The sequence below is a fragment of the Hyperolius riggenbachi genome, chromosome 2, assembly GCF_040937935.1.
Source record: "Hyperolius riggenbachi isolate aHypRig1 chromosome 2, aHypRig1.pri, whole genome shotgun sequence".
NCBI classification, from domain to species: domain Eukaryota; kingdom Metazoa; phylum Chordata; class Amphibia; order Anura; family Hyperoliidae; genus Hyperolius; species Hyperolius riggenbachi.
In genome coordinates this window covers 437,591,129-437,618,855 of record NC_090647.1, presented here as the reverse complement: position 1 = coordinate 437,618,855, position 27,727 = coordinate 437,591,129, and the positions used below count along the sequence as shown (strand labels likewise).

The 27,727-nt window shown below is 41.4% G+C and overlaps 1 protein-coding gene across 1 annotated transcript in view; it reads left to right on the top strand.

Moving 5' to 3' along the window:
• Positions 1-26,274, top strand: part of PDK3 (pyruvate dehydrogenase kinase 3) — a 124,704-nt gene extending 98,430 nt beyond the window's left edge. The window contains exons 6-11 of the mRNA XM_068269967.1: positions 159-236; positions 9,119-9,195; positions 13,817-13,918; positions 16,242-16,352; positions 18,608-18,721; positions 19,641-26,274. Coding sequence (XP_068126068.1) covers positions 159-236; positions 9,119-9,195; positions 13,817-13,918; positions 16,242-16,352; positions 18,608-18,721; positions 19,641-19,781 — 623 coding nt within the window. The 3' untranslated portion in view covers positions 19,782-26,274. The remainder of the gene's footprint in view (positions 1-158; positions 237-9,118; positions 9,196-13,816; positions 13,919-16,241; positions 16,353-18,607; positions 18,722-19,640) is intronic.
• Positions 26,275-27,727: the final 1,453 nt, after the last annotated feature.

The window sequence follows — 27,727 nt, the reverse complement described above, 5'->3', positions numbered from 1 at the left end:
AGTAGTCTGCTATAAAGATCAAGGATAGGAAGATTCTATTGGAAGATGTAGTGAGATATTCAAATCATGAGTGAAGTTTTTCTTTAGGCTTTAGATGGTATAACCATTTCCTGTGCTGTTTTGCTGCAGTGATAATAGCTGCGCGTTTCTCTTAACAGATGCCTATGAGACCGCAAAAATGCTGTGTGAGCAGTACTACCTGGCTGCACCTGCGCTGAAAATTGAAGAGTTCAATGGTGAAGCTTTTTTCTTTTACTTTTCCTCTATTATCTAAGCAATAATCGCAAGTGATAGATACAGTGGGTTGCAAAAGTATTCGGCCCTCTTGAAGTTTTCCACATTTTGACATATTACTGCCACAAACATGAATCAATTTTATTGGAATTCCACATGAAAGACCAACACAAAGTGGTGTATGTGACAATCCAGCCCCGCGATCCCGTCGAGATCTGCTCCCGTTAGCGTACGCAGGAAGTACGGGCGCAGACGGACAATGAGACCGGTTGCTGGATCGTCAGAGGGAAGAAAGGAAAGGGCGACAGAGCGTGCCAATCCCGTCTAATCTGCTCCCGTTAGCATACGCAGGAAGTACGGTGAACAGACTGACAATAAAGATTGGTCACGCAGCGGCCGACAATATGTAATGGGACAAACATCCACCAATCCCGTATTACTAGGCCACTGTTGCCATGCAGGTCTCATGCACTAGAGACTGCTGGAGGCAAATTCACTGTGTGCGTAGTAAACGGTTAAGATTGGTTGGAGGTGCCCATACATGTACAATTTTGATTGTATATACAATCTGTAAACTGAAAATATCGATTTCGCGCTGGAAATCGGGTAAATAAAGTAAACTGCCACCACTCTCTCAAGTTCAGGGAGGAAAGAGACTCCCGCTATCATAGTACGGTAGCCAGCCCAATCACGTTCAACACGCTCAAGTCACCGTTCGGGGAATAGTCACTTCCGACGGCTTAAAGACTGTGAGCAATGTGACGTTAAAGAAAGGTTACTGGGTCCCTATATGATGCAATCTCGAATTGTATTTATAATCGAGAAACGAAGTTATCGATTTCGCACAGGAAATCTGGTACTAGCTAATCCTAGAAGGAAGAAACGGTTATTTACAACCTAGCTAGCAAATCAACAATCATAAGCAAATCATAAAACAATGCGGTAGTATGACTGACTCTTCAGAGGGCAGATTCGTTATAGCAGCAATCAGATGACCAGAAAAGGCACACAACTGAACGATAAAATCGTTAGTTTATTTCTAAACTACATACACACAGCTTATTTTAGAACAGATTGATTGGACAGAGAGAAGAGAGAAAGAGAAACAGAATGTCTGAATATACAGTTTAAATACCGTTATTGGTAGTCCATGCGGCAATCGCAAGTCTTTGGCAAAAGTCCCAAAATGGCGGTTGCCATGCGGCCAACAGGCCTTTGTTAGAAAGTTCAAAGATGGAGGTTTTGGCCCGTGTCCCTGCGGGCTGCCAGGATGTTGTTAGGCATCAGATTGAAGGTAAAGGACGCAGAGCTTTCTGGGCTCTGTCTGGTTATAGCCCCCACTCCAGCAAGGAGGGGTTAGGGGGCATGGATCACACACCTCTTTGGAATAGGAGATCTCTGCCCCGCTCATAGAGACAAAAATTTACCTGAATCATAAGTGTGCTCATCTGCAAACCGTACAAGTTAGGTTAAATCTAATAACATTTTTAGGTTTGTCAGAATTTATCAAGAACGTTGATATCAAACTTGGGGGGTTTAGAGTGAACGGTGACCCCAAAATGCATATCTCTGCTTTGGCAGGGCTTACCTTGAATTCAGAAACATCCAATCGTGTGGTTGGTTCCGAATTTCAGAATAAGCGGGTTCTTAAGGCCGTTGCCTATTTGGAAAGCCATCTTTATGGCAAAAGATGGATTTCATATTTGTGAGATCACAGAAAGGTCAGCTGGGAGATGGAATCTCCTTGATCCTTCAGCTGAGGTAATCCTGAGAGAACCCCCTGCTGTGATCGGTTCCTAGCAGTCTGGAGGAAGGGGCGGTTTATTAGCTTCTGTCCATCTAATCTCTGATGGATGAGCTATAACCATTCCAGGGATGCTGGAGAAACACTTTCACACGGAGGTGAGAAAAGCTGTAATTAGAAGCTACCAAAGAGCCAGGGTTTGTTAGCATTTGACCAGGGAGAGGAACTGTTAACCCCTGGCTCCCCTGATCTTCTTATAAACCAAGCCTTTCCCTCTGCTGTCACTTTTAATAGTGGCGACAGGGAATATTTTATAAGGCTCTAACTACTTTTTTAGGACGAATAAACGTTGATTCGTCACAGTGTACACATAAGAAGTGGAACGAAGATCATACGTGATTCCAAACATTTTTTACAAATAAATAACTGCAAAGTGTTGTGTGCATAATTATTCGGCCCCCTTTGATCTGAGTGCAGTCAGTTGCCTATAGACATTGCCTGATGAGTGCTAATGACTAAATAGAGTGCACCTGTGCGTAATCTAATGTCAGTACAAATACACCTGCTCTGTGAGGGCCTCAGAGGTTGTCTAAGAGAATATTGGGAGCAACAACACCGTGAAGTCCAAAGAACACACAAGACAGGTCCAAGACAAGTCAGGGATCAAGTTATTGAGAAATTTAAAGCAGGCTTAGGCTACAAAAAGATTTCCAAAGCCTTGAACATCCAAAGGAGCACTGTTCAAGCGATCAATCTGAAATGGAAGGAGTATGGCACAACTGTAAACCGACCAAGACAAGGCCATCCACCTAAACTCACAGGCCTAACAAGAAGAGCGCTGATCAGAAATGCAGTCAAGAGGCCCATGGTGACTCTGGACGAGCTGCAGAGATCTACAGCTCAGGTGGGGGAATCTGTCCATAGGACAACTATTAGTCGTGCACTGCACAAAGTTGGCCTTTATGGAAGAGTGGCAAGAAGAAAGGCATTGTTAACAGAAAGCATAAGAAGTCCCGTTTGCAGTTTGCAGCAAGCCATGTGGGGGACACAGCAATCATGCGGAAGAAGGTGCTCTGGTCAGATGAGACCAAAATGGAACTTTTTGGCCAAAATGCAAAACGCTATGTGTGGCAGAAAACTAACACTGCACATCACTCTGAACACACCATCCCCACTGTCAAGTATGGTGGTAGCAGCATCATGCTTGGGGGGTGCATCTCTTCAGCAGGGACAGGGAAGCTGGTCAGAGTTGATGGGAAGATGAATGGAGCCAAATACAGGGCAAACTTGGAAGAAAACCTCTTGGAGACTGCAAAAGACTTGAGACTGGGGCGGAGGTTCACTTTCCAGCAAGACAATGACCCTAAACATAAAGCCAGGGCAACAACGGAATGGTTTAAAACAAAACATATCTATGTGTTAGAATGGCCCAGTCAAAGTCCAGATCTAAATCCAATCGAGAATCTGTGGCAAGATCTGAAAACTGCTGTTCACAAACGCTGTCCATCTAATCTGACTAAGCTGAAGCTGTTTTGCAAAGAAGAATGGGCAAGGATTTCAGTCTCTAGATGTGCAAAGCTGGTAGAGACATACCCTAAAAGACTGGCAGCTGTAATTGCAGCAAAAGGTGATTCTACAAAGTATTGACTCAGGGGGCCGAATAATTACACACACCCCACTTTGCAGTTATTTGTAAAAAATGCTTGGAATGATGTATGATTTTAGATCCACTTCTCACATGTACACCACTTTGTATTAGTCTTTCACGTGGAATTCCAATAAAATTGATGAATGTTTGTGGCAGTAATGTGACAAAATGTGGAAAACTTCAAGGGGGCCGAATACTTTTGCAACCCACTGTATATAGATAGAGATTTTATTAATATTTTACATGTAAACACACACACCGCTTCCTAATGTCTGCTGCCTAAAAGTGTGTTATACTCCCACAACTAAAATTTCAGTAGCTTTAACTTAGTATGTAAAAACACATTTGAAAGCATTCCCTGTGTGTAATTTTTTTTTACTTTCACTGCATAAAGCAGGAGAAGCTTGCTTATCTCTTGTCATTGGCAAAGGCAAATGTAATCACTGCCAGCTGAAGCTCTCTGAAGAATGTGCCCCCTTCCCTCTGCTGAACAGACCCATCACCCTGGCAGCAGCTGAGTCACTTGAGTAGAAAAGGAGGAAAGCAGAGAATAAGGCAATGTATCAGAGAGCTTGGGCTGGCAGATTTGTTGATGAACAGAGATAAGCAAGCTTTTCTTGCTCTCTGCTGTGAAAATAAAAGTTTTTACGTACAGGGAATTTGTTGGAATTCTTTCAAATATTCTTTTATGTAACTAAGAGTAGTTACTGAAATGTCAGTTTTGGGAGCCTCAATTCACTAAGCTTTATCAAACGCTTTATCAAATGTTTGATAATTTATCTCATGGGTAATATCTAATTTTGAATTCACTAAGGTGTTATATATTTGACTGTTTTATCGATAAAACGTTCAATAAATCTATAACACCTTAGTGAATTCAAAATTAGGTTTTACCTATCAGGTAAATTATCAAACGTTTGATAAAGCTTAGTGAATTGAGGCCTAAACCCATTAAATTAAACCTGAGCTGAGAGGAGTATAGAGTGTACTATTGTTAAATTCCTTTTACAAATGTTACTTGCCTGGTGGTGGTTCTAATCAATATCTGTAAAGCCTCATATCCACAGAACAACGGCAGCGGTGGTAACAAGTGGCAAACAACAGATCTTTCCGATTTCAGCGGGTGTGTACAGTGGGCCAACAAAAATGCCTGACACCTGATCGCATTATTCTCTTCTTTGACAGACAGTTAAGTGACAGGACAATATATACTCTATACAGCTCTGCGGAAGATGTTGGCGCTATATAAATAATAATAATAACACCATGCAGTTCCCTATCAACCTAATATCTTATAAATTGAAACAGTGATATAAAGCCGGTTGACTAATTCATTTGTCAGTTTTTGATGGAAAAATTTGAATATAGTCCAAACTGCGCCTTTATACAATAAAAGTCAATTTTCTCACAAATCATTAGAAATGGTGGCTGCAATAGAAAGTTCCCAGAAGGATAATATCACTTATAATAATTTCCAGCTGCGCTCACCAGCAATTTCAAATATTGCCACCTCACAGACCAGGTGGATCTAGTGTATTATCACAAGTATATTGGCAATTTCAACATCAAACCTCCACTGGACAAACTTTTCTTCACATAAAACAGGTTTTTAATCCAGGAACATGTATAAAACAAATATAAAAGAACACTATCGCGTAATCCAGCATAGCAGTTGCTTCACTCGCTAATAATCACATTTACACCTCCAGATGTATTGCAGCGCATAACAGGCTATAGATAGCCTTCCAACCGGGCACTTTAGGGTGTCAGGAGTGCGGTGTCCCACTTCAGAATCTCCCCTTTCCCTCTAATGGCTCCCGCAATCAGTTTCCTCCACCTTTCCATGGGAGGAATGACGTCACGACGCTCTGGCCACGCCCAGTTTTTGATGGAAACCAGTGGGTTGATTGACTTTTCTTATGTCACCTAAAAGTGGCATTACTGAAATCTCTCCACAGCAGCTTTTTTTTTCTGCACTCCAACAAATTCACAATGGAGGTGTTACTCTATCATCACCTAACTGCTCAATTCTTTAAGTCTGTGTAATGGAGAATCCATTGGGGAGCATGACAGCATCATTTTGGCTTTGCTGTGGTTACTTCAGATGGTTAAAACAAAGAGCTCTGCTAGTGATATCCTCCCACTGGTGCCACCAACAGATATAAAAAGCCTACATGCAATTCAAGCAGCTCTCATGACAATAACCTCTAGATCAGGGGACTCAAACTTAATTTACCTGGGGGCCGCAGGAGGCAAAGTCAGGATGAGGCTGGGCCGCATAAGGAATTTCACAATCGCGGCGCATCGCCGCCTCTGCCCGCCCCTCTCACTCTTCCTTCACAGAGAGGGGCGGGGAGAGGGCAGAGCTGAAGCTGAAAGCTCTGCCCCTTCCAGGAAATGCAGGCGGATTGCCCCCCAGGCGATTTGGGGGCTCTGCAGCCCTCGTTTAGCGGCGGGGATGCGGCGGATTACTTGGGAGCACTGAAGCGAACTATAAGGAAGCTTTTGCCGGCGAGGGCCACAAAATATTGTATCGAGGGCCGCAAATGGCCCGCGGGCCGCGAGTTTGAGACCCCTGCTCTAGATGATCATGCCACACTACAACCGGGCACAAGCATTCAGACAATATCACCCAACTGAACCATAAGTTCACTAAGGTTTTACAATCAAAAGCAGTTGGATGTGTTTAGGCTCCACAACCCTCACCTGCAATCCTGCCCCTGAGATGCTTGTTGGGAAACAGATTGGCTAGACTGGATCTTCACAGGTAATTTCTGTTGTATGCATAGAGACAATCATTAACACTCCGCTCTTCACAAAACACACTCACAGCAAGCCAGGACTCTAATAGCAATAAAAACATCTAGGCTGAAACATTGGTGGATCTTAGCGTTCCAAAATGGACTGCAGCATTTTGTACTGGGCCAATTCACCAGCATTGAGGTTCCTGCCATAGGATTGGTTCCTAATCTAACAGCGCCGGTCAAAATGCATGAGATGCAAGCTAAAACAATATCCAGTTCTACTCTATCAAACCAAGTGTTCTAAAATGACAGTGTACAAATAATGTTTAAGTAACCGTGGAAACATTTTCCTACTTTTCATGTTACATATCAGAGGCAAAACCTTTAATTCATTGTGTGTAGGATTTAGCTCTATTGGGACAAATCGTTCTCAAAAGGGTTGCCTGTTTCAATGCACAGCCAGTGTTGTTTTTTGCATATCAGACTACAGAGTAGTTTTCTCTGAAAGCAAAAAAGTATGAAAAGCTGTGGTGTCACAGACAATTACAAATGTTTATAACAAGTTGCATTTTCCCCAGAGATACAGGGCACAGGCAGCTGCAATGGCACAATAAATACATACAATGATACAAAGGTTGACAGATGTAACAATGTTATACAGCACAAGACAAAGTTATACAAGGCAAACGGTACAAAATACAGGATCATGTGATTATGGGCTGGTTAGGTAGGCCCAGTAATTCAAGTACAAGACGGTCATAGGAAAGGAACACAATGAAGCGAGCATGAGGAAAACAGCGCAGGAGATTTGGGTGCAGCCGGCACTACCATAGACTGTAATAGGATTTATGGCCACAGCGGTGCTCAGTGAGTAACTTCTGTGCTGTCAGAAGATGGAGCTGAAGTTACTTTTAAAACACTGTCCGGCCACCAGCAATAGCTGGCAGCTGAATTATATTATTCCCTACCATCCACGACCTGGAGGGGGAATAGTAATTTACGCCGTTGGGACTTGTGCAGGAGCAGGGTAAGCCTTATATCGGCTTTATCCTGCGCCCAAGTCTCCCGGCGGCAATTTCATTCGTATGCCAATGAAGGGGGCACACAATCATGTAGAATACACTAGGGAAGGGAGGACCATGCCAATGGCTTACAATCACACTTTTTTCACCTTTTCACAGAAAAAAAACATATACAGGCACTCAGTCCCTACTTACGAACAAATTGTTACTATTTTTAATTCAAACAAACAAAATTATCTATATTTACAAAATGCATTACAATACATTTTTTATTACATATTTTTATTGTTACAGTATTGTATACACGTTTGTAAGTAGTTTAAAACAAATGGAAGCACAATTGAAAAAAACATATTTTATACAGTATGTCAAAATCCAGAGTTGTCAGAAGGCTTTCTGTTACACAAGAATACAATGCATATAAATACAATAATAAACAGTATATCTGGTCTTCAACTAAAACTGTTTTCTGTTTATAAACAGATAACCAGTTGTTAGACACTGATCTCCTGTGGAAAAAAATCATTTTAGTTTTAAAGGGACCCTGAGCACTGAAGAAAACCGAAATTTGTACTTACCTGGGGCTTCCTTCAGCCCCCTGTAGCCCACTAGGTCCTCCAGCATGCTCTTCTGCCCTCTCCTGGTCCTGCTGGCGGCTCTGGTAACCAGCGATGATGAAGTCGTGTGTACACACACCCATTGCGTCATCACGCCGGTCGCTGTAAGCCTCCTGCGCATGCGCGGTTCAGTCTTCAGAGAACCGTGCATGCGTAGGAAGCATACGGCAACCGGCGTGATGACTCAATGGGGCGTGCACGCCGCCAGCGAGACCAGGAGCGGGTAGAAGAGCATTGCGGAGGACCTCGCAGGCTATGGGGGGCTGAAGGAAGCCCCAGGTAAGTCCAAATTTCATTTCTATTCAGTGCCTGGTGTCCCTTTAAACCCCCTAGCGTTCAATTGCCCCAGGATTTCTGTGCAAAAAGTGATCCAATTCATTTTCATAACCTTTTTCTTTCCTGTAACTTGTCAAGATGTGTCAAGCAAGGGTCCAGCATACAGTGCAGGAGAGTATTGACGTGTATGCACCGCAATACTGTTCACAGCATGTTTTGTATTGACGTGTATAATGCTGGGAATACACGGTTCGTTTCTGGCGCTCAATTCTCCTCTTGATCGTTTTTGCTGCTCGATTGTGCACTCGATTCTCTTATCTTCCGCTAGTTTTTCTTATCTTTTTCCATTCACTTCTATCAGAAATCGAGCGGCGAAAGGATCGAAAGGGAGATCGGACATGTCGGAAATTATCTAACGAACCATCTAATCGTTTCAAAAACTAACCGTGTATTCCCAGCATAACCATCAATACCGCTAGGGAGGTTAAGAAAACTGAAATTGCTAAGTTTCTATAAACCTTATTTCAGCTTGTTACCTTGTTTTTACATATGAAAACAACGATTCCAAAGGATTCCTACAAAATGCCAGATAAATATTTGCAGAAGGCTGAAATACTCTTATTAGAACAAAAAGAGTAACAACTGCTCTGCACAGTTAATTACTCCTTCAGAAAGATGGGAATTCATGGGCAGTTTATACACCAGGGTACATTTCATTTGATCAATATCAAACTATGTACTTAAATATGAAAAATGCAGTAAAGAAGTCAGAAAATGTAATGTATAGATCATAGCATAACTGTCTTGGCATAACATAGATTTTTATTTAATAGCTAAAGCTCCAGGCAGACCTCTGCAGGTGGTGTACGTGCCTTCTCACCTGTTCCATATGCTGTTTGAATTATTTAAGGTTGGTACATAGCAGTAAATACTTTTAAGTTTTTAGTTATCACTCGCTGGATTATTTTCTTTTAACTTGTAACATATTTTTTTTTCTATTATGCTCAAATTTTGTTGTTCGTAAAATCTGTTTAAAGGACCACTACCACAAATCATTTAATTTGTAACCATCCCACAGTAGATATAACAAGTATATAGAAGCCTCGCTGTGTCGCTTTTTTTTAATGTTGGCCCTTTAATTTCACATATCTCACTGTATTCTGGGTCCGTCACTCCCTGACATAACGCTGATGGACTTTTGTAACTAAAAAAACATAGCAGGGAGCTTTGTCAGGTTTTGGGGGGAAAAAAGACTGATGGTTTAGGGCCTGTTTCCAGTACACGCAGATTGGATACAGAATGGATGCAGAAAAACTGACTCCAATGAAAGCCTATGGGCCTGTTTCCACTAAACGCGATTTTTCTGATGCAGATTTTCCCATAGGCATTCATTGGAGTCAGTTTTTCTGCATCCAATCTGCGTGTAGTGGAAATAGGCCCTAGCCCTGCTTTCCCAACTGACAAAACTGTACTGCACAAGATCACCTGTTGCCAGTCTTCCCTCCATCATGAGCCGTTACAGCGAAGGACCCCCGCACTCAAGCAACCCGCAGGCTTTGAGGGAGGCAGCTGTCAGCGAAGACTCTGCTGTGCAATGAGCCGCTCTCCCTCTCCATCGTTTTGCCTGCGGGTCTGCCAGTGATGACATGCGGCGTAATGAGCTGGTCTGCCGTCTATTACCGTGGTTCTGCCCCCCTGATGGCGTGCGGTTTAATGAGCCGCTGTGCAATAAGCCAGGGAGGAGCAGCTGATTAGTTAACTGCGTCATCAGGGGGCAGAGCCGTGGCGATAGACGGCAGACCGGCTTATTACGCCGCACGTCATCACTGGCAGACCCGCAGGCAAAACAATGGAGAGGGAGAGCGCCTTATTGCGCAGCAGAGTCTGCGCTGACAGCTGCCTCCCTCAAAGCCTGCGGGATGCCTGAGTGCGGGGGTCCTTCGCTGTAACGGCTCATGCCTCTGTGTCCCATCTGCCCCCCCCTCGCACCACCTCAGGTTGTCTTTAAAGAGAACCCGAGGTGGGATCTAAGAACGCTAATTGCACACAGAGGCTGGGTCTGCATATACTGCCCAGCCTCTGTTGCTATACCGATCCCCCCACAGGCCCCCCTGCGCTCTGCTTAACCCCCATAAATCATATGCCGAGCTGTCGACATGCAGCGTGTCGCAACCGGCTGTTTACCTCTGGATCTTTTACTCTCGGCGCTCCCCCGTCTCCCCCATAGCGCCGGTCCCCGCCCGCATCCCTTCCCTCCCCGCTGATTGGAGGGAAGGGACGCGGGCGGGGACCGGAGCTATGGGGGAGGCGGGGGAGCGATGAAAGTGACAGATCCATAGGTAAACAGCCAGCTGCGACACGCTGTGTGTCGACAGCTCGGCGTATGATTTATGGAGGTAAAACAGAGTGCCATGGGGCCTGTGGGGGGATCGGTATAGCAACAGAGGCTGGGCAGTATATGCAGACCCAGCCTCTGTGTGCAATTACTGTTCTTAGAACCCACCTCGGGTTCTCTTTAAGGTGTTGTAGAGGGGGCTTAGGCCATCTTAAAAAGGTGTATTTTTAGGGCTTGCATGAAAGTGTTGAAGGAAGAGGCAAGTCTGAGGAGGGCTGTGAGGGAATTCCATAGGGTGGGGTCAGCTCTCTAAAAGTCCTGCATGCAGGCAAGGGAGTGAGAAATGCACAGGGCAGACGGGAAGGGTATATATCTGTGGAGGAGCTCAAAGATGTAGGTTAGACAGGTCTTATGCGATGACTTTCAGGCCAGGCACAGAATCTTGAAACTGATCCTGAATCAGGGAGCCAGTGTAGAGCATTGCAGAAGGGAGGCATGGAAGCAGAGTGGCATGAAGAATGGATGAGTGGAGCTGCTGCAATCATGACTCATTGAGAGTGGGGGGTGGGGTGATGCGGTTCAAGGGGAAGCTTCCCCTGCAAAATGTAATATCTGGTTGGAACGTCATTTTTATTCTATGAAACTAAGATCAGAGTGGCTCGCTTGCATCACAGATAACAGGCAGATCGAATCTGCCATTAAAAATCAATGTATGTATGACCTGCTTTAGATTGTGTGGCTAATCTACTGCAGCTGAGGGGAAAATTTTACTGTGGTTCCACTTTAAATTTTTTCAAGACAGTATATTTTGTTGTGTTTGATCAGAGCTTTGTTATACTGCTGTTCTGTAATTTGTGAGAATAGAATTGCTACTGTAGCTGTGGCACTGTAAACTGCTGGCAGGCCAGATGGATGCAAGATTAAAGAAGTGTTTTCAACTTTTAAACCCTCTTCTGGCTTTGTGTATCTTCCTTAAACAATTGGGTCAGCAAATCACAAGACATTGTCTCATCTGGTGCTTCTTATGCTTACAAATAAAGATTTAGGCCATCTTACTGTAGACGCTACATTGCATGCTAGTAGTATACAAAACACTAAAGTACTATTTTTTTCTTTTAAAACCTATTAAACAAAATTCTCAAAGCTGCATGCACACTTTCAAATGACTTTCTCCCACTATGATTATTGAAGATGATTTGGAGTGACAGTTTGGGATTCGGAATGATCGCTGCACAGACACACTGCTCTGCTCCAAGTCAAGTAGCTGGTTCTGTGGTTCTGTTCTATATAGAGGGAGGCACCCCGCTGTGGGAAAATCAATTGACGTTCATGCAAAATCCACTCTCCCCTATCTATACCTAACACTAATGGGAGTCGCCATAGGTACCCATGCAAAGTGCCGCTAACAGAGACTATGGCAGTGCCCACATTTTTTTCGTCATGCTCCTAAATTTACATGACCGTCTGTGTGGTGCTTACCCTAACCTGTTTAAGTCATATTTAGTTTAACGGACTAACTTGCTATACAATTTTTGGTTGAATTGCATATACGTATTGTAGTCAGATTATGATGTGCATAGATAGCTTTATATAGCATAGCACTAGGGTAGATGATAACTACAGTATATAGCAAAGTTTTAACTCTTCAGCACCACCTGCATGTTAAACCTCATACTGCAGTCAAGTGGTATTAATGCTGGTGCTACTAAACTGACAGAAAATGCCAACTTTTGCTGCAGCTTGTTGCAGTGTTTACTGTATATTCACATCTGCTGATTATGCTGCAGGCTTTGTTCCTAGATGTGGAGCAGTGATTCTCATTTATAATTAAATCTGAGACCCAAATTACAGCCTACAGTGGATGTGCATGTGCAGCCTGCCTCTTTTTATGGCTACTGAACTATACAACCAGTTTGGTTATATAATAGCTACAGGAAATTATTAACAACATGCCAATTTTTTTTTGTCTGCCACAACTGTCTCAAAGCCTACCTTACAGTAAATTCTTCCCTCTGCCAATCTGTGTTTTGTCAAAAAAGCATTTAGGCTTCGGTATAATTCTAGCCAGCCGATGCCATTTCCCAGAGATGGACAGGAGGTGATAAAACTTCCAGAGAAAGCATGGCAAAAAGAAATACTTTACTATGCTGGGGAAATTCCAAACGTAATGCTATAAATGGCACATCTGCTGAAGAGAGCAGCAACGCATTGTGGACCAGTAAAACTAGTTTCTTGTGAGATGTGACATTACCTACTCTGAAACAAATTAATAACAGAGTGTACTGGAATCCAGTTAAGGATAAAATGCCTTGCCATAATTGTGCAGAATTAGAGGTATCGCTATCCTGATCTTGGCTTCAGTTCAACCTGGTTACAGAGCAATTTACTGGTATAATAAGGGATAACGCTACTTGGGTGGCATGAAGCAGCAAGCGTTTCATTTCATAAGAAAAGATTGGCAGTTTCCACAATGATATATTGTGGTGCCTTCTTACGTGTAGTCCTTGAGCAACCATTTTATTAATAACTGGGCATTTAAATAGCTTCTTTATTCTGATGTTAAGCCTATTACCTTGTTATTTTACTTTAATAATTAGCAATCATAGTAAGAGAAAGTAGTAATTTTGACTTCTACTAGAGTTGAGTTCAGTCGTCTTGTTTCATGGTGCTTTAATTACACAGGTGCCAAAAAGACACATAGAAATTGTATTCTCCCACTGGTCCAAAACAGTAAATAAGTCACACTAAGGATGCCTGCACCATAATCCGCGTTCAGCTTCCTGTCCGAGTGCTGTGGTATAAAACAAAAAGTTGTATGCAGTTCCTAGCCAGTAAGAATAGAACCAGAAGGTTTGATGATTAGTTGTACATGATAACTAAAAGCAGAGATGCGACCAGGTACCTAAATCAACACTACATCTCTCACTCATTGATGTGATTGAACCAATTATTTCCAACATGTCCAATTGCCTCCTGATCAATAGTGATTTATTTTGGGAAGTTATCATTGATCCCGTTATTGATTGGGAGCGGTTTCGACATGTATACATGATGCAACTTCCTGTCAGATTACATGTCAATCTGATGGGAAATTGCATCGCGTGTACCCATAATTTTCTGTAACTCTTGATCACTATTATATAAGTCTTTTGATACTGTGCTTACCATTTTTATCTTTTACATTCTCTCCATGTAGAATTCAATGAGAGCAACAGTGGAGCAGCATGAAGGCAAGGCAGCAGCCCTGCCACCTATAAAAACACTGGTCACATTGGGAAAAGAAGATCTATCCATAAAGGTGTGTCCTTATAAAAAATCCCTGGGAAGTTATCACATATGAATGTGGCTCTCTGCACTGTAAATAGAAATACTGGGCCTTAAAGGAAATTTAGTGCAGAAAAAAAAATCAGTTTAACTTACCAGGGGCTTCTTGCAGCCCCCCGGATTCATCCTGTGCTCGCGCTGTCCTTCCAAGACCCTCTGGCCAGCAGTGACGACCACTGTAAAGCTCGCTGGCCATGTGCCTCCTCACAGCTGCTGGGAGCGTTCTGTGCATGCACGGTATGCGGAAATCTCTGTTGCGTATGTGCAGACTGCTCCCGGCGCAGAAGCGAAATCAGGATGCATTTGGCTCGGGGCCGCTCATGGGCAGTAGCCTCCAACCAGCCAGCTTTGAGGGGGCTGATTGCTGCTCGATGGAGGGACTCGGAACGGGCACAGGATGATTCCAGGGGCCTGCAAGAAGGCCCAGAACTGATTTATTTTGGGCTTTAGTAACCCTTTAAGTACTGAGCTGGTAGTCATCTGATATCAGACCTGGATTTTTTCTTTTGTGATGTATTTAAAGAGAGACTGAAGTGAGTGAACAAACATGTGTTTACTGTAAAGCACCTTACATAGTGCTAAACCACCGCTATCCCGCGGCAAAACGAGGGGTTTATACCCCCCAAATCCCCTCTGTAAACTTGGGGTAACGCTTCCTGAAGAGGCAGAGCTTAGCCCTGTAGCTCCGCCTCTCAGAGCGTCAATCCCGCTGCTCGCCCACTCTCCCCCGCCCCTCTCAATCTGCTTTCACAGAGAGGGGCGGGGGAGAGGCGGAGATCCGTGCAGCGATGGAGTCGTGGATTTTGCAGGGGGGATTTAGGGTGAAAAACCCCTTGTTTTGCCCCGGGATAACGGCTATGTTTAGCACTATGTAGGGTGCTTTACAGTAAACACATGCTGGTTCACTCACTTCAGAGTCTCTTTAAGCCTTTCTCCGTTAAATCGTTTAATAAATGTCTGTGGTTTACCGATCTACTACTCAACAATACTTCTTCCTATTCATGTCTTACTCACTCAAGCCTTACGATGAGGTGATAAATGGGGGGGGGGAAGGGGGGCAGTTACATTAATGCAGTCACATTGAGTTTTTTTTTTTTTTTTTTTTTTTTAAGATGAAGTACAATAATAAATAAAGCTACAAGCTATTAATGGAATTTGCATTACTCTCCATAATTACCTGTTCAATTTATATATAATAATCCCCGGTTCAGGCACAGTTTTTTTCCTAGATCTGTGCACGCACAGTAGTTGTGGGGTGGGGGGCTAGGGAGACACTTCCTAAACCCCAGACTCTCTGTGCTACATCTCAGACAAGTTCAAAATGTTCCTTTCCCTTTGCAGTCTAAATAGTGAGGAATCAAAGCAGCTGCAGCAACCACACCCTCTAAGCCCTAAATGAAGCTCTTGTATTGCTGTGTATTGTGAATATCATATATAAACTGCATATTATTGTGCTTAAGTTTGCTGAGAAGTCACTAAAAGGTTGCTAAAGTGAAGAGGCGACAGTGGGCACCAAGGGTACACGGCCTAACAGGCATTTTGCAATAACTTGCTTCTTCCCAGGCCAACAGTTCACCAGTCTATTTGAAATCTGTGTACAGTGTGTGGAGGGATTTGGTCAGATAGATCCCTCTCTGATCTATCTGTTGACCACATTGACCAGTGTATGGCTAGCTTTAGGCTTATGATGATTATATTCTCGTTTGGCAATTTTGGGGAGTTATCTGATGGCCTGAAGAGATCGTACTTCGGAAGAAAAAAATATCCGATACCAGTGGCGTAGCTAAGGAGCTGTGGGCCCTGATGCAAGTCTTACAATGGGGCCCCCCAAGCACTCTATACATAACAATTGATACGGCGCACCAAAACCTGCCAATAGCAACTACAGTGTCAGAGGTGCAAGAAGGGGATGGAGAACAGCCTGCTGATGATTACCACTATTCAAAGTGATTATTATTATGGGCACAGGACTAATAAAGAGCTAATACTGTAGTTGAGGGAGGGCACTTTGGGGCCCCTCTGGCCCAAGGGCCCCGATGCGGTCGCTACCGCTGCACCCCCTATTGCTACGCCCCTGTCCAATACCGTGAATCTCAATCCATGTTATAAATAGGTTTGAGGCTGTTTGTTTTTAAAACAAAACATGCAATGGAGATCTGATGGTGTCCACTGGAAGCAACATACTGGATAAAAACTATTTTTACTCAGTTTAGTGATGCATTTAGAGAGTGAGGAAGAGGCAACATTTTACTGCTTAGCACTAAATGGAAATTGACAAATTGCCTTTGTCTCCTCAGATTAGTGACCAGGGTGGAGGAGTTCCACTGAGAAAAATAGACCGTCTGTTCAACTACATGTATTCCACGGCACCTAGGCCCAGTCTGGAGCCAAGCAGAGCAGCTCCCTTGGTGAGTATTTCATTATATTCAGTAGCTGCAACACTGAACCTGCAGTGGATTGATGCATATGAATTCACTGTTATATAATAAAGCAATAGTGTTTATTAAAAGCATAGATGTGGTTTCCTAATTTAAATACCACCTAGGTTATCCAGGCATATGAAGAAATCCTGCAGCTCACTGGAGCATGTTATTACCTTCATCATGATCTCTCCTTACCTCCTCCCTTCTCATGGTTAATGCTGTGTGTTCTCTCCAATTCAGAAATGCAGACATCAAAAACAAACGTTAATTCTGGTGATATCTTTAATGACTAACTGTACATGGTATATTGCAAGCTTTTAGAACATCAAGTTTCTTCTTCAGGCATTATACAGCTCTGTATAATGCCTAAAGAAGAAACCTGCCGTTCCGAAAGCTTGCAATATACCATGTACAGTTAGTCATTAAAGGTATCACCGGAATCGACGTTTGTTGGTTTGATGTCTGCATTTCTGCTCCTCGACTAACACCGGACCACACTTCACTCGAGTTCAGAGATATGGCAGCATGATTAGTTAGATGGGAGTGTTGAAGAGTGATCGTGTAGAAGACCGTAATTTCAGCTCTGACCCCAGTTGTTAATTTGAACTATGGTATTTTCATATGGCTGGATGAGATGGAAGAAGAGATCTTCAGGGCACAAAATAGCATTTCTAACTATGAATTACCTTGGTCTTCTGTAATGCTAAATCCCCACGCTGGGTAGCATAGGCCAGTGCACTTCTCCTGCAGGTACACCATACCTGCAACAACATTCTATGTACAATGCTATAGAAGGAGGCACTCCACAGGCTTCAAACTTGCATTTTAAGTTTTATTGAGCAACCAGACACACAACATGTTATAGAAGCACTGACCTTTCCCCAGGTATGTGGTAGGAGACGATTCCTATCAGAGGAATCGATCATTTTGCCACATTGGGTGACAATCTATTGGTGTATGGCCAGCTCTAAAGCCCATATCCATCTAAAATTTTAATTTTTGTTCTGTATAGAAAGCAAACCTTAAAATTCCACATGCAATTTTAGAAATGCTCATCATTCAGGAACCTTGAAGGACAACTGAAGTGAGAGGTATATGGAGGCTACCATATTTATTTCCTTTTAAGCAAAACCAGTTGCCTGGCTGTCCTACTGATTTTCTGCCTCAAATACTTTTAGCCATAGACCCTGACCAAGCATGCAGCAGATCAGGTGTTTCTGACGTTATAGTCAGATCTGACAAGATTAGCTGCATGCTTGTTTCTGACACTACTGCAGCCAAATAGCTGGGCTGTCAGGGAATTGGTATTGTTTAATAGGAAATAAATATTGCAGCCTCATATTTTTCTCACTACAGTTGTCCTTTAACCTCCCTGGCGTTACGCAGTTTAAGTGTCTGCGTCCGCAGGAGGGATTTTTTTAATGTTTTTTTTTTATGTTAGCTAGCACTAGGATGGCTAACTATGATGCTCAAGTCCCCTGGCACCTCTCAGATAGCCCCCCACCCGATCACCGCTGGCAATACTCACCCGTCTAAGATCCCGCGAGAGCCGCAGCTGCCCAATTAGCATCACTCGTCGCTATGGCGACGATCGGACATGACGTCATGCGCAGTTCCGATCCTCCCCATAGCGAAGCCGGGTGCTGATTGGGAGGCTGTGCCATCGTGGGATCCTTGGGGGGGGGGGTATGTATACCAGAGGTGATCGGGGGCAATCGGAGGGGACCAGAGGGACTTGGGCACCATAGTTAGCTAGCAAAGTGCTATTTTATTTTTAAAAATCCTCCTTCGGGCGATGCGATCCCCTGCGGCGGCTAGCCCGACACTGTGTCAGGCTTACCGTCGGGTTTAACGCCAGGGAGGTTAGTAAATGTTGGCCCAGTTCTGATGTAAAAAAAAAAAAATCTCCATTTTATTTGTATTCAAAGGCTCATCCAACATCTTAAACCTTATTGGTTGTTCTGGGCAACTGCTCTGCTTTTACTCCAGTTATCTTTGCGCCTGTCTTAGATCTGGGCATCTGTTACACTTCAACACTAGCTTTACTTTCCTTCCACTGATTTGGATACATCAGCCACACTGTTTTTCACATCAATTTGCCTGAGTTTGACTGCATGTGTGGATATTGTTGCTATGTAACCCAAGGCCATGTTTGGGAATCATTGCATTAGTTACCGTATTTCAGTCTTTTCTCACTACTAGTCCACTAAAATATATTTATATATTTTTTTCGACTTTAGGCTGGATTTGGGTATGGACTGCCTATCTCTAGACTTTATGCCCGCTATTTCCAAGGGGACCTTAAACTCTATTCCATGGAAGGCGTTGGCACTGATGCAGTTATATATCTAAAGGTATTTGAGATTTTACTTTATTAATCACATTTGATATGTCAATGTACATCTTTAAATCCAAAGTTTAATAAGTAGAATTGTAAAGTGTGATTGCCCCTGATAAAGTACCAGGTTGTTGTGGAGTAAATAAAAAATCCACTATATCGTTTGAACCATTAATACGTAATTTATACATTTATTTTAGCAAGCACAATAAAGATTCATTGGATATGGAAGTCGCAAGATTCTGGTGACTGCTTTTACACCGAAAGATCCAGGTGTTTGGGTTGGCAATGTGAGAGCAGAGCTGATTCACTAAGCAACATGTTTTATTATTATTTAGTATGTATATAGCGCTGACCTCTTCCCCAGCGCTCAACAGAGTACATAGTCACTAATTGTTCCTCAGACAGGCTTACCATCTAATCCCTACCATAGTCCTAAATGTCCATTGTAATCTTGAAACAATTTTTAGGGATGAGCCAGGGGTAACTTATCTGTATGTTTTGGGGATGTGGGAAGAAACCAGAGTACAGGGAGAAACTCACACGGACACGGGGGAAGCATGCAAACTCCATGCAGTTAGTGCCCTGTCTGGGATTCAAACTGGGGACCGCGCATTGCTAGGTGTGCTTCTGTGTATCTTTCAGCAATATGTATCAGTCTATAGCAGTGACATGTTCCTGAAAATGTACAGAAGCAAGCCCTAATCTAAGTGGGTAAAGCAATAACCTGGCTCACAGTGCTAAGAAATGCTTGCGCATGCACAAGTATTTTTGCACTGCACTTTTTGTATTGACTGATGCGGAAAACATTTTTACAAGCAGAAGTCTCATTTCAAATTGATCACGTTACTAGTGTTGTTCGTACCCCTTGAAGCAGTACAGTGCTATGCATCCACTAGGACTGCTGCTGACAAATGTACTTTTTTGATTTCTAGGCTGTGTCCGGGGATTCATTTGAGAGACTGCCGGTGTTTAACAAGTCTGCATGGCGACATTACAAAACTGCAGCAGAAGCTGATGACTGGAGCAACCCAAGCAGAGAGCCACGGGATGCTTCCAAGTACAAGGCAAATTAAATGGCAGCCTTTAGGCCTACAGATGGCAATATTTGTTGCCTGCTCTTGTTTCCAAAGACATTGCCTAGAATTACAGGGCAGTTATTAGATTATTGGTCAGTAGCATTGCGAAGTAGTAAAAAAAAAAAAAAATGCATTACACAGCTCACCTGTTAAACCAACCAGGTCTAACAATGCCTGTAAACACTGGTCACGGTTCACCCTCTGTGGATATTAGAATTGCTGCTGTACTCTCTCCATGGATTCACAGTTGCGCTGAAATCAGGTTCTTCTAAGAAATGACGTAGCAAAACGGGTTCATGTTAGTTCTGTCAGGTCTACATTTCTCAATAGACAAGTACTGTAATGCAGCAGATGCTTGCTCATCAAGAGATCTCAGTCCAAGGCAGCAGCCTCTTGTAACAATATTTCCTTAGACAAATGGAGTAATAATCTCTAGCTGATAGTATTTCATATTGTAGTGGAAAGCTTGTCTTCAGTGTAAGAATGCACACAATTATAACCTGTATTTATAATACATGTTAAACTTTAAATCTAATTTATTTTGATAGTGCTTTTGGTCTCACTCCATTTTCTCTAAAAGACCAGTTGCTTATCATAAACCCTATTTAAAAAATGGTGTCTTCTTTAGCAGTATAATCTGCTGCGATATAAGGGAAAACACTTCTTAGCCTTGTTTTAAATCAATCATTGTACTTTTTTTTTTTTTATACATTAGTGTATTTTTTCTTAAAGTGGAGCTGTCAGCCATAATATCTTAGAAAAAAAATACATATATAAGTAGATACATACTTGCTCTACTTACATAACATATGTATTGCACTGTCCACTTTTGATTTTAGTGATTTTTCTACAGTAAAAAAGAGAAAATCCTTCTTAGCATTTCTCATTTTAACTGTGGCTATTTTGAAGCCAATCCTGATGCCATTTCCTCCCTTACTCTCCTCTGCCTGATTTGCCCGCCCTTCACTATAGAAAGTGCATTGTCTCAGCATGAGAAATATTGGCCAATCCGAGAGGAACAGAGGTGTGGGAGGGGAAAACAGGAGGGAAAGAGGCTTCAGCCAGTTAGGCTGCATTAAGTCTGAGGGGAAGTACAGAAGCAAAAAAAGGTAAACCCAGCATGCCCTGCAACTTCATTTTTGTGTACTTTAAATGTTGTGTGTACCAAATAAGAGCCAGGTAAACTGGATAATGATCATTTATCAACAAGAAAAGTAATAGTGATTTGAACTTTTGGATTGGCTGGTTCGCATCCTTATTACGTGTTTACCAGATAAAAATAAATTAATTGATTTTTTATTTTATGCCTGACGGTTAAGTTGCATACACACGTCAGATTTTTCCAAAGGATTGGACGTTTGAACGTCAAATCGGGCATGTGTACGGTCGGTTGTTCACCCGATAAGACTAGTTTCGACGGTCGTTTGGAAAAATCTGACGTGTACGAGCCTTTACACTTTAACTTAAGCCTCTAGTAGTTCTTTTTTTTTTTTCCTTTATAATAATCGTGTGATCTAGTAACAGTGGCTTTACTTACCAGACCTCATTAGTAGTGTGTGGTATACAGGCGGAGGAAGAGGAATGTTTAAGTATCTGCACACCAACACTTATGAGTAATGAAATTAAAGTTGTAGCAGATAACCTCTATCTCTGACTCAGCATTGAATTTAATGCTTTAGTTCTGCTGGGAGTACTACTATTGGGTTTATTTGTGTTTAGACTGGAGGCATGTCAGAGCAGGTTTTAGGAGCCTTAAAGAGACACTGAAGCGCAAAAAAAAAAAATTATGATCTAATGATTTGTATGTGTAGTACACCTAATAAATAAAATATTAGGGGCAGAGACATAAGTCTAACATTTGTTTCCAGTACAGGAAGAGTTAAGAAACTCCAGTTGTTATCTATGCAAATAGCCATTGAGTTCTAGGACTTTGAAAGTTGCAGAGAGCTCTGACTTCTGATTAGGTTATCTCAGCTGTATTGTGTTTTTCTTCTGCAGAGAGTAGTTCAGGACAGGTCAAAAGTTCACTGCCTGTTCTGGAAAAACATTTAGAATGCTGAGTAATGTGTAAATTGCACATATTAGAGAATGATGCAATGTTATTAAAAAAAAAAAAAAAAAAAAAAGCTGTATAACTGAAAATATGAATATGAGAATATTTTTTTGGCACCAATGTTCTAGCAATGTTCTACTACACAACCAGTTCATTATATCATAATTTTTTTTATCGCTTCAGTGTCTCTTTAATGTTAGGAATACACGGAGCTGATAATTTCCGACATGTCCGATCACCGTTCAATTGTTTTGCCGCTCGATTTGTCATCGAAGTGAGATGAAAAGAAGATAAGAAAAAACGAGCGGAAGATAAGAGAATGGAGAGGGCAAAACGATTGGGCGCAGAATCGAGCACCAGAATCGACCTGTGTATTCCCAGCATAACAATGGACTCTGGAGGCTTTGGGATTTCTGTGATAATTGTGGTGCTCTCTCTGTTAGCAATAGCTGCTTTGACTCCCTACTTGTCAGTGTAAGTTCTTCACTGACAGAGAGAGAGACCCTTTCAGTCTGTGTTTCATTATTCTCTGATCCCTTCCCTAAGAATTGTGCATATACATATTTTCATTTAAAAAAAAACAAAAAAACTCAAAAACATCCTCTACATGCTACCTAAACAATGCTGTGTGTGTCATGAAAAAGGGATAATGGATTTGTTTTGCCTCTCCTAAAATGTATGTTTAAATTCTGCTCCTATAAAATGTTTAAATGTACATCATAATATCATGGTACTGTTACTGATCCGGTAAAGGAGAGTTTAATAGATTGAGTCAGGAGTGGTTACAAAATTTTGGAATCTGATTGGCAGCTGCACCACATAAGGAAAATCACCCTGTCAGTACAAATATTCTAAACCCTGCACCAAAGTGATCTAAAAGAAAACTCATTCACTATGAAACTGTGAGTGTATCTAGGTATGTAGGAAAAAGTACACCCACTTTCAATTTAAATAAATAAGTTGTTACATAGCAGTGCATTTAAAAAAAATAATCTGGTCTTTATCAGGTTTTAATATTATTTAAATCTAACCTTATTACAGAGCACCTTCTGTTATGTCATTATTATTATTTATTACCCAAAATAGAGAATCCGTGTGTGAAAATCAAATGGGAGCTTAGTAACTAATAGCTTGTAGAACCGCATTTAACAGCAATAAACAGAAGTAATCATTTTCTGTATGACGTTACCAGTCTCTTACATTTTTTGGCCTAACGACAAAAGTTAATTGAGGTGTTTGGGCATTTGTGTATGTGCAGCTTTGTTGAGGTCACAGCATTTCGATTGAGTTGAGGTTTCGATTTTGACTGGTCTATTGCAACACCTCGATTCTTTACTTTGTCAAGCCAGTCTGTTGTAGATTTGCTGGTGTGCTTGAAATCTTTTTCCTGCTGCATGGCCCAATTTCAGCAAAGCTTTATCTGTTGCACAGATAGCCTCACATTTGTGTTTAGGATACTTTGGTATACAGTGACCTTTTTAGTTGACTGTGGTGACTGCACCGCTGCATCACTGAGTTAAACAGTTGGCATTGTAGCCAGACATCTCCATTTTGGACTTATCTCGTGGTTTGTTCAATTACAGCTTTCTAAACCAAAGTTGTGCTACCATGCCATGTCCTTTTTAGAGAAAACATGTTTAACTTTCAAATAAGCTGTTCAGTCTTTTTAAATTGTACTATCATGAACTTAAACATGATAACGAAGTCCTGTAGACTCTTAAGATGTAGCTCTTTTTATTTTTTTGCAGTTTTTTTAGCATTGCACGGTCTGACCTTAGGGTAAATTTGCTTGGCTGTCCACTTCTGGAAAGATGGCAATTGTCTCAATTACTTTTGACTTGTAAAAAGCTTTTCCTATTGTAGAATGATGGTGTTCAGATGGTTTTGAAAAGGTCATATAACCTGTCCCAGATTGATCGACGGCAACAGTTGTCTTTCTTCCTCAGGTTGTGGTGCCACACGTCTGAATGATCCAAACCACTTTAGAACCTGCTAAGGACAAGATTTTATTTTACTATGCCATGATACACAAAACCTTAAGTCTGGTACACGCCTCCAATTTTTGAGGGGCCAATCACTGACCAGTTTTACCACATCCATATAATACAAGAGTTTGCCTACACAATCTGTTCATAGTATCAAAATCTATTGACCTTCATACTACATGAAGACAGTCATTGGCCATGATTGGCCAATCAAAATTGAAGGTGTGGACTAGGCTTTAGATATGAAAGAGGGAGTACTTTCTTTTTCTCATGACTGTGTATATACACACGCACGCTGGATCTTTATACTGTTTTCTCATTTCCATACATGTATGTTTTGCCTTTTCACTCCAATAATTTAGCAACAACATGTTATGTCATGATGCCTTATTTTGTGATAGTGTGTGTGTGTGTGTGTGTGTGTGTGTGTGTGTGTGTGTGTGTGTGTGTGTGTGTGTGTGTGTGTGTGTGTGTGTGTGTGTGTGTTTTCCTGTGCAAATCCTGTTGTGTAATTGAAACCTGAAAATGTAGGATTTTCAGTTTTTAATTTACGTTGCAGTAGGTCTGTGAAAATTCTATTTTGGGAATAACCAAACCACCATAAACATTTCTGGTAAAAAAATGTTCATGGTAATGTTTTGTCATTTTTGGGAAAACTATGAATTTATGGTACCAAAGAAACTATGTGAAGCTATCATTGGATACCTGTATATAGATTCTATATTGAGCCAAGGGCAGATACTTGGCTGGATTTTTTTTCAGTACTAGAGCAAATCAGATTCCTTGTTTCCTGTTTCTATTAGTAAATGAAAGCACTTAATTGGCTGCAGCGTATTACAGCCCTTTTTATCCTTTGCTCTGCGTTGTATGCCTTGTGCCAAGACTTGCACTTCAGCGCTGTTCTAGCTGGCAGTACATGGGAAGATACTGTCATATGGAAGCCCAGATGCTCAGGACATCCGTGCTTCAGCTAGCATGCACATCCTCCGCACACTAAGGGAACTCAGCACTTATTGCCTATAAAGCAGCACAGTGTGAAGGCGTTCATGGATATGAGATAATTGTCCACTCACTAGTCACTACTTGCCTATTCACCAGTAGATGCAGAAATCAGCCAACATTTCTTGGTTACTAACCATCAGACTTATTGGAAAAACATTATTCACCCAGGTAAGGTAGCACCTGAGGTGCCTCGGCTCCCTGTCCTCATATGCAGGTATATTCAGATACATGCTTATGGGTGAGCCAGTATATGGGTCACCCTTGACGCCTTTTACAATATATTAATAAATTACAACCAAAGTTTCAAAAAAATTACCACCAACACAGTTACGTCTGTTTTAATGTTTAACTTAAGTTTTAATTAAGTCTATGCCTTATAAGAATTTGGTGATTTTTCTCCTTTTTATTATTATTATTTATATAGCCCCAACATCTTCCGCAGTGCTTTACTCAGTATATAGTCTGTTACTTTATCTAGACCTCTTTAGACTCGTGTCCTTAAACATTTGTTCGGCACCTTTTCTAGACAAAACCTTTATTGAACTAACAAGTCTCTTCTCCTCCCACTACAAAAGTCATGGATTTTTAAGTGTATAAAAATACTGTTACATTTGTAAGAAGATTTCCCCGACTCCCATAACTATAGAACAGAGGACTGAACACTGATTGTGGATAAATCACCCAGAAAGATCACAAAAGGTCGTTTCAGGAGACTTTTAACCTCTTGTGTAGTTTGTAGCTTAACCATCTCCCTTCCCCATGCCTAATCCTAGACTCCAACCTATGAACAGTGGCTGACTATAACTTATCTTTCATCACCTGATACTTTCTCCTTATACTTACCTACCATGCCCCCCCCCCCCCCCCCCCCATCATCTCCCCTACCTTGAGCTTTCTATTGCCTTTACATTCTTTAAGGCTGCTGATATAGGAATGAGTAGGTGCCTCCAGTGCTAAAATGAACTGTTTAATGACTTAAGCCATAGTATGACGTCACATTCTGAATCTACAGTCATCTAAAGTTTGTGGCTCGGGTGGCAGCAAGTCCTCAGACTGATTCCCATACAAGGAATATTCATAAAATGAATGGCATGGCTTCTGGTTATTTTAGCATAAATTGTGTATTTTATTTGTGTATTTTATGTTTGTATAGTGTTTCCTTTTAGAACTCAAATTCCATTGATTATCTTATTTGTTTAGAATTGTACATGGTGCATTATTTAAATAGGGTTTCTTATGCAGTCTTTTCACCTGTTGCTCTTTGCTATGTGCTTAATTCATTTGTAACATATTGGTAACGTCCTAGTTCCATAGGCAAATGCTTTATTTATATTGTGTGTTCCAATGAAGTGGCTGCTTCTGCTTTTTATTTTTTCTTTAACGGATTAATGTACATTGTATCCAGGTAAAATAAAAATTTCTGAAAATAATAAACCTATTTTTATAAGTATCTGTTCCTTTGTATTATTTATGTATTTTTTCTTACATACTACGTATATGTAAAGATGTCTGAAACACTGGATGGCTCTGCAGTGGCTGGATTTGATTGCTCCATTTTCAAACAGAAACAGGAAATTTGGAAGTTTGGCAGCCGTAGGTGCCAATTCAAATATCAGAATTGAGGGGAAATTTGGGCGCCTGTGGTACCCCATAAATATCTGGCACTGGGGAGCAGCAGAGCAGTTTTTGTTAAGCTAAGAATATATATATATATATATATGTGTATATATATATATATATATATATGTATATATATATATATATATGTGTGTATATATATATATATATATATATATATATATATATATATATATATATATATATATATATATATATATATATATATATATATATATATATATATATATATATATATATATATATATATATATATATATGTATATATATATATATATATATATCCCAAATAAACCTGAACTGCTTTTATATGAAAACTTCTCTCCTAGGTGGCAGATGTTTGCAACCTGTATATTAGAAGCTAACAAGGAGGTAACAATTAGGACTGAAGAAGGAATAGTGGGAAGCTGGTATTTTGATAGAGAGTGCATTTCTGACCCAGACTTGTTTTAAGTGGGCCTTTAAGTTCTTTGTTTTCTGAGGACTCACAGGTTCACATTAATATGCCCAACAGTAGGGGCATTGTTTAAATGGATTAATGCATACTAACCTGGCCAAATCAATCTACATTCGAGTTGTCATCTTAATGCTACATTCATGGAAGCAGCTGTGCATCCAGGATCTGTGTCCCCCGGTACCATGGCCCATCTTTTTCCTATGCAATGTGCTTCCCCTCTAGGGGACAGGGTGGGATTACTGATAGAGCCTGGCTGTACAAAGGAAGCACACATGTACCCTTACTGTCCCTATATGTCCGTTTCTGAAGTTTTCAGGCCCACTCTTAGTTTGGTGTACATTTAAGCATTTACAAGGAGGTTTAGGGTTAGAGGATCAGGTAAGGGAAGATTAGGATTAGGTGCCATTTAAGGGAAGTTGGGGTATGGGATAAGGGGAAGTTAGTTTCACCTGCAAATGTTACAAGGTGAGGGTTAGATAATGATAAGGTGGTGTGGGGGAAAGTCCAAGAAAGCCAATACAAATGAGCCATACAAAATGATATGTACACAGGTAAGTGACTTACAGTTTGTGCTATTGCAGTCACATGCACACACCACTTTCACTTAGTAATAGTAAAACGTTTCCAAACTTTTCAGTAACTATGTTCTGATATTACACATTTGAACTTTTGTCACTTGAACTTTTGTGGCAGAATCCTTCCCAAGTTTTCTGGATCACTTGTGATCTCCAGCCTTCTTCAGTCCGAAATAATAATCCCCATAGTAATTATTTTGAATGCGATTCTAGCAAACCTGTATTGCCAACTT